This window comes from Aotus nancymaae, unplaced genomic scaffold (assembly GCF_030222135.1).
Source record: "Aotus nancymaae isolate 86718 unplaced genomic scaffold, 86718_ANA_hifiasm-v0.15.2.pri h1tg000253l, whole genome shotgun sequence".
Classification (NCBI taxonomy): domain Eukaryota; kingdom Metazoa; phylum Chordata; class Mammalia; order Primates; family Aotidae; genus Aotus; species Aotus nancymaae.
Window position 1 is genome coordinate 709,965 of NW_026988668.1, and position 14,533 is coordinate 724,497.

General features: G+C 59.8%; 1 protein-coding gene across 1 annotated transcript in view; it reads left to right on the plus strand.

The window, feature by feature from the left end:
* Positions 1-11,946, plus strand: part of NFATC1 (nuclear factor of activated T cells 1) — a 71,864-nt gene extending 59,918 nt beyond the window's left edge. Inside the window, exons 7-8 of the mRNA XM_064371985.1 lie at positions 4,753-4,808; positions 11,409-11,946. Coding sequence (XP_064228055.1) covers positions 4,753-4,808; positions 11,409-11,600 — 248 coding nt within the window. The 3' untranslated portion in view covers positions 11,601-11,946. The remainder of the gene's footprint in view (positions 1-4,752; positions 4,809-11,408) is intronic.
* Positions 11,947-14,533: the final 2,587 nt, after the last annotated feature.

Sequence of the window (14,533 nt, forward strand, 5' to 3'; positions counted from 1 at the left end):
GCCAGCAGCACCTTCAGGAGCGTCTGGCTCAGTGGGTAAAAGGCCAAGTGCAGATCTTCCAAATTTGTGTTTTCAGGGAGGAGGCAACGGCGCTGGGTGCTGTGAGTGTGGCCAGACGTCACTGTCACCGCTTGTTCCAACACGGAGCAGGGTTGGGGCTGCTTTGTCACCACACAGCATCTTCGGGAGCAGGGAAGATGGCCAGGCAGACCCCCAGGCTTCTCTGTTCACCGCCAGAGCCCACACAGGAAAGGCACAGAGGGCGGTGCCCGGGGAAGAGACATCTCCCGGCCATGCCCTGAGAACCGCTCAGGGCCCCGAGATGACCCAGGACCCTAGAGCTGAATGGTGACCCCACAGTTCTCATCAAGCTCATTCTGAGTCATGTTAGGGCCATGAGCTGGGAAAGAGGTGTTGGTATGATGGGACCCATCTGTTCAAGAGCGTGGTCACGGGGGTCCCCGGCCACACAGGGCACCGAGGCGTGGGGCCTGCAGCCGGTGTCCTCCCAGCTCTGTGGTGCAAGGGCTGAGCCACATCCATTTCTCAAGTGCTGCTAGGACACAGCTTTGCCCAGGACCCCAGGGAGTCACCCGTTTGCCCTGCCTTCCGCTGCCGTGGGGCTCTGGCAACTTTGGAAGTCAGAGCCGCCAAACGGAGCCATCAGCCTGGCGGTGGGGGGAGACTGCGGCTGCCGTCCGGGTTGCTCAGCTCCACCGCTGTGGCCCAGGGGCGTTTCTTCCCCGGCAGAGGCACAGGCAGGGCCTGAGGGCCTGGCCTTCCCCCGAGGCGGGTCTCTGGTGAGTGGTGCAGCCCCCTGGCTGAGCACTCCCAGGCATGTGGGAGCTCCTGGACCATAGTGGACTTATCCCAGCTTGCCCCCCTGATTGTACCCACCCCGGACCACCCCCCCAGGCTCAGCCCCGCTCCTGGGCCTCCAGAAAGCCCGCTGCCCCCAGCGAGTGGCTGTGTTTCGTCCCAGAATCCCCCTGCCTGGGGCCTGCTGGCATGTGGAGGCCACACGTCACGTCCATCCCCTTCCTCCTCTTCCTCCTCAGGCGTTTTGGGATCATACATGACGGTATCACCGTGATCATGTTGGCTAATTTCTTTTATATATCAGCTTTATCGAGATATGATCTATACACCGTTTAATTTACTCAAAGCGTGGAGCTCGGTGGATTGTGCTAGCTTTACGGAATTAGGCCGCCACCACCAATTTCAGAACATTTTCCTTTAACCAGAAGGAAACCTTCGCCCCTGAGCAGCCACCCGACTCTCCCTTCCCCACCCCAGCCTGGCAACCCCATCCCCCTCGCCGTGGCCTCACCTGGCCTGGCTGCCCCCTCCCAGGGAGCCCAACCTGCTAGCCGCGGGGCCTGAAGCTCCCACGCAGCGTGGTGCCCCTCAGGTTCTCTCGTCGGCGTGGGTCAGAGCATGGTGTCTTTCCTGGCTGAGTGACGCCTGTGTGACTGCCCATACCTGTCTGTCCATGGTGCCGGCCACGTCCACCCTGTGGAGATGATGGTGGAAAAGCCGCTGTGAACTTCGGTGCGTGAGGTCCTTGTGGACGTGTGCCGTCTCCTGAGCATGTGCCTCAGCGTGGCCTTGGCGTGGAAGGGCTGGGTCACGGGGTGGCTCCGTGTGTGGCCGGTGGCTATTTCCTACCCAGATCTCTTCTGGGGGCCATGCTGGGACAGATGCCCAGGGACACTCACCTCAGGCACGAGGACACTGCAGGGTGCCCAGCACGAGGGTGCAGGACCCACGGCCCGAGGGTGGCATGGGACCCGGGACACTTGCTGCCGCCACCAGCGGCCCTCGTGCCTTTCTCTGTGGAAACAGTGGCTCAGTGTCAGTGCTGGTGTGGGGGTGGCCGGTCTGGGAGGCTCCCCGGCTGGCCAGCCTGCCTGTGTGGAAACGTTGAGGGCCTGGCAGGGAAGCCTCCCGATGACTCAGTCTGCAGGGAATTCCCTAATGATCTGGAATATTTTTACTCCTGCGCTCGGCGTGGTTCTCTCCTGAGGACTAGGAGCACTGATAAGGCCGAACACAAAGGCCCTTTCAGGGCCAGCTGCCTGCCTTCCTGCCAGAGGCTGAGTTTGGAACAGCGCAGGGGCCCGCCCTGCCCCCCGGGCCTCTGGGGAGCGCGGAGCCGCCCAGGCAGTGCTCTCGAGCGCAGAGGGACACGGACCTGCGCACCTCCTTTCCTGAGGTGTGTGGCTCTTCCCATCTGTAAACAGCCTCAGCCCCTTGTCTGTTCCTGAAGCTATTGCTAGACAGACATTTCTGGCCACAAACATACACTACCTTTGAAAGACGACGTCTTTATGATCCTTAAGCAGAAACAGAAAGCCTGCCCTCGCCCTCACCCTCACCCTGGTTGGCTGTGAAATGGGCATGGACGTCGGTGGCTGCAGGGAGAGAAGCTGCCCCTGAGGTGGACGGAAGGCCTAGCCACATCTCCGAGGACGGTCGGGACGTGTCAGTTCCCCACACTTTGAGGGGACATCTAAGCACCTCTGCTCCCACCTTGCCCAGGAGTGCTGTGCGTGAGCGCTCCCAGACAGGGTGTGGGGCAGGCCGCTCCATGGCAGGTGCTGAGCTGGGCCTGGCCAGCCATGCGGATGGGGCTCCCAAAAGGCATGGAAGGAGAACGACGGCCCCATGCCGTCTCTCCATTTGCTCTTTCATGGACTCACTGCTTTGGGCAGATGGCTGGAGGAGGCTGAGGAGGCCGCGGGGTAGACGGCCGGAGGGGGCCGCGGGGTAGACGCCCGGAGGGGGCCGAGGGGTAGACGGCCGGAGGGGGCCGCGGGGTAGACGCCTGGAGGGGGCCGCGGGGTAGACGGCCGGAGGGGGCCGCCGAGTAGACGCCTGGAGGGGGCCGCGGGGTAGACGGCCGGAGGGGGCCGCGGGGTAGACGGCCTGAGGGGGCCGAGGATTAGACAGCTGGAGTCCCTCTCCCTTCTCAGGCCATAAACAGGGGCAGGTTGTGTTGGCCTCTGCTGCAAAAATGGTGTCTCCTCCTCAGGGTGTCGTGAAACACGACGTTCTGGCCCTGTGTGTGCCTCAGTTTCTCTCCTGCTGCTCAGCACGGGCACTGACCCTCCCTCCCCTTCCCAGTACCAAAGGCCTCTGCAGCCTCAGGGAAGTTCCTATGGAAACAAGCTGTGACTGTCGCTTCTCCGGCAGAGCAGAGACCAAGCCACGGCCGGTGTGCCCGGTTGGTTCCAAGGACACAGGCTTTTGCGGGGTGGGGACGGGGCCTCACCCCACAGATGGGCTTTGTTGTAAGAAAACTTCAAAAATTGTTTTAAAAAGGTACCAAGAAACCAGAAGACTTGGTTACAAAGGTGATTGGGTTTTTATGCGGTGGGGGTGGGGGCTCCCGAGTGGCCTGGCCGCGCTGGGCTGGGGGCGTCTTGGAGTGAAAGCGCCTCTTTCCCCCGGGCTCCTGAGCTCTCCAGAGCCTGGAGGACTTGCTGCTTCAAGACGGGCAGGTGCCTCAAGCGCTACCGAGTATATTTAGTTTCCTGTTACTTCCTTCCTAGAGGAGAGCTGGATGCTGGTCCGCCTGGCTCTGTGGAGTGGGTCCGTCTGGTGGGTAATTTGCGTGGGGGCCTCGAGCGTCCCGAGGCTGGCGTGGCTGCGACTCGGCTGCGCGGCTCTGGTCCTGCAAATGTGACTCACATTTCCTCTCTCCAGCCTCCACCCGGCAGCAGCCCGGCACTGTGACAGAGAAAAGGAGGCTTTGTCTGACTTATCAGTAATTCAGGGTTTGCCGCAGACACACATTTTCTTCTTTGTAGACAGAGCGAAGGGATAGACTTAAGTGTTGACATCTGCAACTGTTCCTTTTGGGAACAGACTTTATTTTGGAGAAGATAAAAGAGAGGAAGAGACTCTGTAGGAAATTGACATCCGTTAATTCAAGATAATTGCCCCAAACTCAGCCTGTCTGAGGGGGCCGGGCCGTGCACACACCCAGGCTGCGTCGTGGCCACCTCGGTCCGGTCCGCGTGTGCCTGGAGCCCCCGCTCCGCTGGGCATGGAGGGGAGGGACAGCATGTCGTTTCACTGCACCTCTGGGAGACTTTTTATTTTTAAAAAACATGCAAATGGCCACTGGGGAAAGGCTAAAAATACCTCGTGTTTTGCATTTCTGCCTCCTGATGTGCATGAAGTTGTCAGGGGAAGCTTTTCTCATCACCCATGGCCAGCAGCCAGGCCCTCGTCCGCCGGAGACGCTTCTGCGCCCCAAATGCCCGGAGCACGAGCAGGCGGCGCACCGTGGCGTGGAGCCCCCGGCCCTCGTGCCGTCACCCTCACGCCTCCTTCGCCGTGGGAGGCTGGGCCGGAGACTCCAGGGCCAGGTGCAGAGCTCTGCTGATGGGGAACCCGCTCCTCCTCACCCTGCCCTCCCGGGAGAGGACGGGGCGGAGAGACCCTCCTGTGACCCGTCCCAGGGCTGAGACGGTCTGGCAGACGCGGGGCCGGGATGGATTCCCGAGGACGCCCCTGCCCTGGAGTCCTTCCCATCCTGGGCTGGGGTCAGAACAAGCCCTGAGCCGTGTGTCCTCCGCCTCCCCAGGCTCACAGAGGAACTTGGGCGCTGAGCTTGGCCTGTGTGGGTCTCCTGCGACTAGGCGCTCTCCTGGCTCAGGGCCCTGGGTCTGCATCACGTGGGGGCTTCTGGGGAGGGGCTCCCGCCACACAAAGTCACAGACGCTTCCTGCTCCTTTCTTGCAGATGGCCACCACGTCTGGGAGATGGAAGCGAAAACTGACCGTGACCTGTACAAGCCGGTGAGTGCCTTTAGCGTGGCTTGAGCCACTGCGGGTCCCCAGGGCCTTGGGAGGCTGGCGTTTCTGTTTGTTCAGAAGCGGTGACAGGGTCACCAAGTGCTTGCTGAAGCGCCAAGTGATGTTAGCCAAAGCTAAGGGTCAGGTCAGAGCCCTGGCAGCTGGGGCCAGTGCTGGACTGGCCGGAGAAGGTCGTCCCACACAGACCCTCCACCCTTTGCTGTCCCCTTGCCGTCTCCGTCACCCGGCATGGAGTGGGCCCCCGGGAGTCAGTGCTGTCCTGAGCTCCTGGACACACCTGGGGGTGGCCAGTACTCACCTAGACACACTTGCAGCACCAGTGCGGGGCTCTGCGGCATCCCCAGCTGGGACTCCTCACCCCATCCTCCCCGAGGCTGCCTGTTGCACCAACCTCCCCTGTGACGGTGACCCAGGCACGAGAGTGGGCCTGGGCGTAGCTCCTGGACTCGCAATTGGCCACAGCATGCTAGCGGGCACCGCGTGTGTGCGGGGTAGTGGCAGACGCGTGGCTGGGTCACGCCTCTGCTGTCACCAGGCCGTTTCCAGACCCCCCAGTCACCGGCCACAGCTTCCAGGTACCACGTGCATGCGGTGGGTGCCTGAGAATAACGCCCCTTCTTGATCGGTCAGTCGTGGAGACAACCTTTAGTCTGGACGGCCGTAGACGCTCCCGCATCTCCGTCTCCCCCATCCCTGTGCTCGTGAGCTGCGTGTTCACGTTTAAAGTGGTGTCTTAGAGACAGCGTAGAGCTGGCGGTGTCTTCTGATCTGCTCTGAGGCCGTCACATGTAGACCATTGATTGTTCTGTTTTGTTATGTTTTTGTTTTTTGGAGATGGAGTTTTGCTCTTGTTGCTCAGGCTGGAGTGCAATGACACGATCTCGGCTCACTACAGCCTCCGCCTCCCAGGTTCCATCATCGATTCTCCTGCCTCAGCCTCCTGAGTAGCTGGGATGACAGGCATGCGTCACCACAGCCAGCTAATTTGTATTTTTAGTAGGGAAGGGGTTTCTCCCTGTTGGTCAGTCTGGTCTTGAATTCCCAACCTCAGGTGATCCTCAGGTGCTGGGGGGACAGACGTGAGCCACCGTGCCAGGCCTGGTGTTATTATTGATACAGTTGGATCGATTCCTGCATAGAATTTTTTGAGTGTTCTATTTAGTCCTATAAAAGTAGTAGAAATCTTTAGGCCAACGTAAGATACCACATGGCTCCCAAGGGGGTTTTGAAGGCATTCAGGGCCTCCCGAGCTGAGCGGCGTGTGCCCCTGGGTGGGCGAAGTCTTGTGCACACACTCAGCGCGTGCAGGTGGAAGCCGAGCCATTAGGAAACCCTGGAGGAGAGCCGATCTCGGACGGCTGGAGGCAGGTGGACAGGACACCGGGGAGGGGTGTTGAGGTCATCTCCTCTCGGTGGGAGGGATCGGTGGCCTCCATGGAGAGCACTGCTGGCACCTTCACTCCCTGTCCCGAGAGGCGACTCTGTCAGGAAGCAGCGCCTTCCACCCTGCAGCGACTCCAGCGCCCTTCCTCAAAGACTCTTCCCTTTCCAGAACCCTTTCCACGTGATTTCAGATGGAAGAGCCTCCTTGCTGTCCCGGGGCGAAGCCGCATTCCCTAGTGAGCTCACCTGCACCTTGGTTGTGCACAGGCCTCCCCTGAAGCTCCTGGTGCTCATGGAGCTCCAGTTCAAGCCTGTCACTTTTCTTGCCTTTACCTGAGAAGCCCCTCGGGGAAAGCTGGAGTCCCCGGGAAGGCCAGTGTCCAGATGAAGGAGTTCTGGTCTACACACCCATTGCCCGCAGAGCCAGCAGGCTGGGTCCTGGGAACGGCCACCCACAGGCAGAGGCAGCCTGAGCCGCTGCACTGACCTCTCGTTCCGTGGCCCGTTCTGTGTCCATAAGGTCCACAGTGCCCCGCTGGCTGGGCATTTGCAGCTGCCTGGGCTTGCGGTGGGCAGTGCCCAGGGGGCTGGCAGCCTCTGTTCATAGGGCCAGTGCCCGGCCTCCCCACCTACCGGTGTCTGTGGATTCGTCCTCTCCCCACCGGGCTGCCCTTGCTCTGCTGTGCTTCGGTGCTGAGCACTGACGCCTGAGCTCTCCGACCCTCTGCCTGTGGGCAGTGTGGCCTCGTGCCGCCCAGCCTCCCTGGCTCCGGGTCTGTCAGGGTCTCCACAGGCTTTGCCAACCCTGCACATGCATGCGGGGCGCAGGACACTGGACGCAGGACGCAGGAGCTGTGCTGCCCGGCCTACCCTGGGCAGAGCAGCCAGGAGAAGCCATGAGCCTTTCCACATTGAAAACAGTTCCAGCCAAGCCGACATCCACATTCTCTAGGATTTTCTTACTTTTGACACTGGCATATTTTGAAGGACGCTAAAGAGCTGTATGTTTTAAAACAAACAAGCACGTGTGGAAAATTATGTACTTGAAGTTTTCCGTTTATTCTTTTGAGACAGTCTCACTCTGTTGCCCAGATTGAAGTGCAGCCTTCGCCTCCCGAGTTCAAGCGATGCTTGCGCCTCAGCCTCCCGAGTAGCTGGGACTACAGGCGCCCACCACCGCTCCTGGCTAATTATTTTGTATTTTTAGTAGTGACAGGGTTTTGCCATGTTGTCCAGGCTGGTCTTGAACTCCTGACCTCAGGTCATCCGCTTGCCTCGGCCTCCCAAAGTGCTGGGATTAGAGGCGTGAGTCATTGCATGGGGCCTACTGTTTCACTTTTAATCTCTTAAATGAAGTTTCTTTTAATAATTTTTTTTCCTCATCATAAAGGAACTTCAGAGTCATCATGGACATTTGGATGATATAAAAAATAAAACATGTAATCTCACCCACTTAGCTATGACCCTGCGGGCACTGGCGTGCTTCCTGCCCCTTTTGCACACGCACACATTACATACATTATATTGTGCGTGCGTGCGTGTGTATATGTATATATTTTTGAGACAGGATCTGGCTCTGCCGTCCGAGCTGGAGTACCGTGGTCTGATCACTGCTCACTGCAGCCTCGACCCTCTGGGCTCAAGCAATTCTCATGCCTCAGCCTCCCCAGTAGCTGGGAGCACAGGTGTGCCCTACCCTGCCCAGCTAATTTTTAATTTTTTGTGGAGGTGGGGACTTGCAGTGTTTTCTGGGCTGGTCTTAAACTCCTGGGCTCAAGCCGTCCTCCTGCCTTGACCCCCCAAAGTGCCGGGATTATAGGCGTGAGCCACTGGACCCGGCCTGTGTGTGTGCTTTAAACAAAATGGGAGGTGCGGTGTAGATGGTGTTTGCACTTTCTGTAGCTCAGTGTAGTAGCTTCATCCCAGCAGTGGAGTTTTAAGGCAGGTCTCATGGGTGCGGGTGCCGTTTGGAGCCCATGTTTTTTCCGGTGTGGACGAGTTTCCCGCTCCTGTCCGGTTCCTCAGCGCTGCTCCTCTGTGGCGTCCTTCTCTACGTATTTAAGGGGCAGTGCTCCCACGGAGATAGTGCTTTGGTCATATAATTTGTCTGTTTAGAGACTTGAAGTGGGTTGCCTCGTGCCCACATCAACACAGGACCTTCCAGTCAGGTAGGACCCAGCAAAACTGGTACGAAATGTCCAGCCGGGGTCCCTGGGGTCCCTCCCCGCCATCCAGCCTGCCCCACCTGGTCCCCACCTCCACGCATCTCAGCGGGGTCCCTGCCTCCGCCCATCTCGGCCTGCCCCTCAGGGTCCCGCCTCCGCCCATCTCCTGCTCCTTGGGGTCCCAGCACCGCCCATCTCGTCCTGCCCCACGGGGTCCCGCCTCCGCCCATCTCGGCCTGCCCCATGGGGTCCCGCCTCCGCCCATCTCCTGCCTCCGCCCATCTCCTGCCCCTCAGGGTCCCGCCTCCGCCCATCTCCTGCTCCTTGGGGTCCTGCCTCCGCCCATCTCGGCCTGCCCCTCGGGGTCCCTGCCTCCGCCCATCTCCTGCCCCTCGGGGTCCCGCCTCTGCCCATCTCCTGCCCCTCGGGGTCCCGCCTCTGCCCATCTCAGCCTGCCCCTCAGGGTCCCGCCTCCGCCCATCTCCTGCCTCCGCCCATCTCCTGCCCCTCGGGGTCCCGCCTCTGCCCATCTCCTGCCCCTCGGGGTCCCGCCTCTGTCCATCTCGGCCTGCCCCACCGTCCACCTCTGCTCGCTCGCCGCTGCCCGAGAGTGCCTCCCAGTCCATTTTTATTTCAGTCTCCGCTTCCTTTGTCTCTTCCCTCAGCTGCTTCTGTTCTAAAGACCCTCCTGCTGTAGCTGCTGACCCCAGAGCAGCTGCTGCTGAATTCAGAAAACAGTCCCAGGAGAAGCGTCTCTTTATCCCCCCGTAGGAACGCCGAGACTGGCTCCAGACGGCTGGGGCTTCCGGGGTCAGCCCAGGAGATGGCCAGGCTGGGCGAAGCCAGACCCACAGTGCTCGGGGGGCAGCCCAGGCCCCGCCGGCGTTGAAGGGCTGCTGGCCTCCTGCGGCACCTTCAGCTCTCCCGGGGCAGCTCTGATGCGGGGCAGAGGCAGGAGGACGCCCATGTGCTGTGGCTTTTTCCCAATGAACTAAAGTTCCTGCTGCCGGGAGGAAGGGTAGTCCTGGGGGACGGCCCGGGGGTCACAGGCGGGCTCGGCCCCCTGCAAGGGCGTCTGGGCCTCAGCTGTCTCATTATCTGTAAATGGAAGAGCTTGGACCTGAAGTTGTTTCAGTTTTCTGTTTAACGTTACAAGATTTTGTTGTTAACGTGATTCAATCAATTTGGTTATTAAGCTAGGTGCTGAGCTGTAATTAATTATTTTAACAAAAGACGTAACACAATGGATTTTCTTCTGCTTGTTAAACTAAATCATGTGGTTAAAAAATTAAACTATAGATGTGACTCCCCAAGGGGCTCCCTAGATGCCAAGTGCAGCCCTTGGCAGGGATGCCCACCCCTGTCGTTTAGAGTCCTTAGGGCCCTGAGCTCGCAGTCGGGGTGTCCATGTCCCAGCCCCTGAGCTCTGCAAACAGTCCACACTCCCCATGCGACACACTCCCATGCCACATCCCCCTATGCCACATACTCCATGCCACACCCCCATGCCACACTCCCATGTCACACACCCCCTTGCCACACGCCCATGCAACACACGCCCATGCCACACACTCCCATGCCACACACTCCCATGTCACACACCCCCATGCCACATCCCCCTATGCCACACACTCCCATGCCACACCCCCCATGCCACACACTCCCATGGCACACCCCCCCATGCCACACACTCCCATGCACACCCCCCATGCCACACACTCCCATGGCTTATGTTTCATGTGTGTTCCTGAAAGAGCCTGGGTTTTGTAAACACGCTGCTGACTTTTGTATTAAAAACATGAACAGGTGACGGCAGCCGCCACCCGCCGCCCTCTTCTGTCTGTGCCTCCATGCCTCGGCTTTTCCCACCCAGGGTCTGTGGGGGTCAGGGCCCGCCACCTCTTCCTCAGTTGGAGTGAATTTGGGTCTGACCGAGGGCTTCAGCCACTGTCAGATGTGACAGACAGGCCCTCCCTGGAGACCCGCATCTCCAGGAAGCCCTGCTCCTCGGGGCTCCACCGCAGTTACCTGCGCAGGTGCTGGGCCATCGAGGCAGGGCCATCACGCCGCGGTAGGTGGCGGGGCCTCAGGTGGTTTTCTGAAGGTCACCAACCCTTCAGGGTTGGACAAGCAGAAGCCTTTTGCATCCCCGCCAGGCCCCTTGCCCTGGTGGCCCCAGGCAGCCTCCACCCTCAGGCACATGGTCCCGATTCTGTTCACAGCCTCTGTTTTCCTGGCTTCTTTCCCCATGTTGACAAGATTTCCATCTCGCTGTTGGTCTTGTCAGTGTAGGAAGAGTCCGATCCGCAGCTCTGAGGAAGCCTCTCGACTCCCAAGGTGTGCCAGAAGTCAAGGGCAGCCTCTTCCCTAGGAGACGCATGCCCACACATGCATGCAGGTGCCACGCAGAGTCCAGGGCTGTTGGCGGATGCTTCTGCACCGTCCAGGTGGCTGGTCCAGAGTTAACCATCACAGTAGCCCGGTGCCGCTGTGGAAGCACAGGGGAGTTATGTGGCTCCGTGGAAACACGGAGGAGCTGTGTGGCCTCCGTGGAAATGAGGGGAGCTGTGTGGCCTCCGTGGAAACGCGGGGGAGCTGTGTGGCCTCCATGGAAACGCGGGGGAGCTGTGTGGCCACCGTGGAAACGCGGGGGAGCTGTGTGGCCTCCGTGGAAACGCGGGGGAGCTGTGTGGCCACCGTGGAAACGCGGGGGGAGCTGTGTGGCCTCCGTGGAAACGCGGGGGGAGCTGTGTGGCCTCCGTGGAAACGCGGGGGGAGCTGTGTGGCCTCCGTGGAAACGTGGGGGAGCTGTGTGGCCACCGTGGAAACGCGGGGAGCTGTGTGGCCTCCGTGGAAACGCGGGGGAGCTGTGTGGCCTCCGTGGAAACGCGGGGAGCTGTGTGGCCTCCGTGGAAACGCGGGGGAGCTGTGTGGCCTCTGTGGAAATGAGGGGAGCTGTGTGGCCTCCATGGCACAGCAGCCCTCGCTTGCCCTGTGCTAACTATCTGCTTCCTGTGTGCCGTTTTCCTGCTAGAATTCTCTGGTGGTCGAGATCCCGCCGTTTCGGAATCAGAGGATAACCAGCCCCGTTCACGTCAGTTTCTACGTCTGCAACGGGAAGAGAAAGCGAAGCCAGTACCAGCGCTTCACCTACCTTCCTGCCAACGGTAACGCCGTCTTTCTAACCTTAAGCAGTGAGAATGAGCGCGTGGGGTGCTTTTTCTAAAGACACGGGAACGGATGACGTCACCGTAAAGCAGCGGGCCTGGTGCACGTGTCACTGTGTTACGTCCCGTTAGCGAGACCGAGTCATCGATTCTCTCCAAAGGGAAGCTTCGGAGGCATTTTCCTCGATCCCTGTTGTGGGGAGTGGGGGGCGGTGTCGCACACGCAGCTAGTCACGGTGATCGTGCTTCTTGGCGAAGGTGTAACAGCCGAGGGGAGGACACGGCTCTTCTGCTCTCAGAACCCAGGAGGTCCTGGTGTGTAGTCGTGTACTAAAGCTGCTTCAGGTGAAAGGCAGACGTGCAGAGCTATTGTGCAGCGCCTTTAGGAATAAACCTTGCTTCTCAGCCTGTGGTCCTGATGTGGTCTTTAAGGTGAGCGAGCTTTGTGCTGGGCGGATGTCCCCAAGACACTTCTCCAGGGGACGTTTCATCTCCTGGGACCGTGGGCATCCAGGCTGGTGGACCTCCTCCTCAACCCGCCTGCCCCTTACCCATCGTGGGAATGGCTCCTTTTCACTCAAAAAAAAAATCCGCTTAGCTTTTTAACCTTCAGGGCGTTTTCTTAGAGGAAGTGCCACTGAGCGTGTGCTTTCGTCCCTGAACCAGTAACGGCTTCCTTTGTGCGTTCAGGCCACTCCTCCCAGCTTGGAGAGGACAGGGTTAGCTTTCATCCTGAGTTTTACTGTGTTTTGGGTAAGCTTAGCTAATGTCAACGGTCTTTTTATATTGCTTTTTTCCTAAAAATCCAGAGATTGCCATCATCTGAGAGGGAAACCACATGCTGGGAGCTAATTACAGAAACAGCCACATTCTCTGAGTGGAATCAGGGTGTTTCCAAAGGTTTTTGTTTTCTCTGAACAGCATAGATCAGATCCTAGGAAAGCCCTCGAATCCCCAGTTTTACACGGAACCGCTGGCACTCCCTGCTTCCTCAGCAAGCTCTAGAAACACCTCTCATGATGTGGATACTGGGGTTTTGCTGTAAAGTCGCTGGACCCCGAGAGTATCTGTGAGACAGAGCTGTAGGGGTGACGGGCAGCCCCAGCCCAGCCCACACGGAAGGGCCTCGTGCCCTGTGACCACTGGGATCTACGTGGTCTGCGCCGCCCACACCTGTTCTTGGAACAAGGTACAATGTATCTTACAGAAGAAAATACTGTTTATCTTTTTTTGAAAATATAATGACTGTGTTCTAATTAAACTTCAAGCATCGTTGACCAGAAATTGAATGTCTTAAAGAAAACCTGGGCCTCATAAAAGAAGGCTTGCTTTCCAGAGCAGCACATTAATTTTTTTCTTATGTGCTGGGCACGTGGCAGCCCCACCGTGGGTTGTGCAGCACTGAGTTTAGCACACACCACCCGTCTCAGAGGCAGAAGGGGTCTGTGTGTGGAGCCTGCCAGCCCTTCGCAGGCAGGAGTGGAACCCCCAGGACCGTGGCCGCAGCATGAAGTTGGTGAGGCTGACCTGCTCCTGCCCCTCCTGCCCACACCCCACCCAGCAGCCAGCCATCCAGTCCCACCAGCCACGTTCCTGCCTCGGCCAGCCCCAGCACCCCTCTCAGCTCCGTGCCCGGCGTGGACATCTCTCCTGGACCCCCGGCCCGGTACCCAGCAGCACCCTCCACCCCCAGCTGCCCCAGCATGGCCCATCGCAGTCCGGGTTCCCCAGGCCCACCCCAGGCACCAGCCTTCACCCATCCTCTCTCTCGCTGACTCCCTCGTCTCTCCTTTCCCAGAGGAGCGCCACGGCCTCCAGGTGACCCTCCAGGTCCCCACGAGCACACTGACTGGCCCCAGCAGCCCACAGGGGCTCCCGGCTCCCTGTCACCCCCCCTGCTCCTGGGGGCTGTGACTGAATCCCGCACCACAGACTGTGATTCCGTCAGGCAGGATCCCGGGCTGCCGCCTGCCGGGGAGAACCCCCTGGCGTGGACCCCGTGTCTGCCTTGAGGCCGCTGTCAGTCAGTGTGGCTTTTAAATAAATAAACGAATGAGTGGAAACCAGCACCCAGGCATCTGTGTCCGTCCGCGTCCCGCTGCACTTCCCACCCTGCGACCCTGGCTGCGTCTGAGACGCCGAGGCCACGCCAGGGCCCGCGTCCTCCGTGCTCACGCGTCTGTGTCTCGGGGTCTGGCTCGGACAGCTTCTGCCACGTGGTCCGAGAGATGGTTGGCAACCCTCCTTCCACAGCCCTGGAGGTGTAGACAGGGCATGTCGGGTGGGTGTAGGGCAGCCGGTCAGCAGGCACCGGCCTGACTCGAAGCTGCTCCTGGGTTGCTGTGTCCCTTTCCTACATGTCGCCGTGGGGTCCTTGTCACTCCAGTCTCTGCTGTGCCGAGCTCCAGGCCTGAGTACCCGGGGGTCACGGCAGCCGGGGTCGGGCTCTTAGGGGCATGAAGTGTGCTGTGGAAATGCACAAGTGGACAGAAACGAACCACGTAACCTCCAGCTGTGGGATTCATTTCACATACAGTTTGCAGAATCAAGTCTCATTTGAGGTTTTCCTTCAGAACTGCTGTCCCCACAGGCAGGCCCCGCCAAGGGCTCCAGGGCATTTGGAATCCAAGTGCCCAAGGTGGTCCAGTGCTTGTGGGGGGCGGGGGCATGCCTCAGCTGCCAGCCGCTGGCACTCCTCATCTCAGCCCCAAAGGTGTCCTCGGATGATTTGGCGGAAGATGAGCCAGAGGCAGCCCCTGTCCCCGAGCCCCCTCCGTCCTCACGAGGCCTCGTCTCTAGTCAGCGCGTCGCCGGGGTCAGCTTCCGGGAATCGCCGTCTGAGTGTGGAGGGCTGATGGCCTCTGATGGGCCCAGGGGGTCGGCTTGGTTCCCTCCACCTCCTAGGGGACGAGCGTTAGGTGGGGAAACGTTCCCACCCGAATGTTTGAGCAGGAGCGGCAGAGCCCTCCGGGAGCCCTGCAGGCCGCCCCTG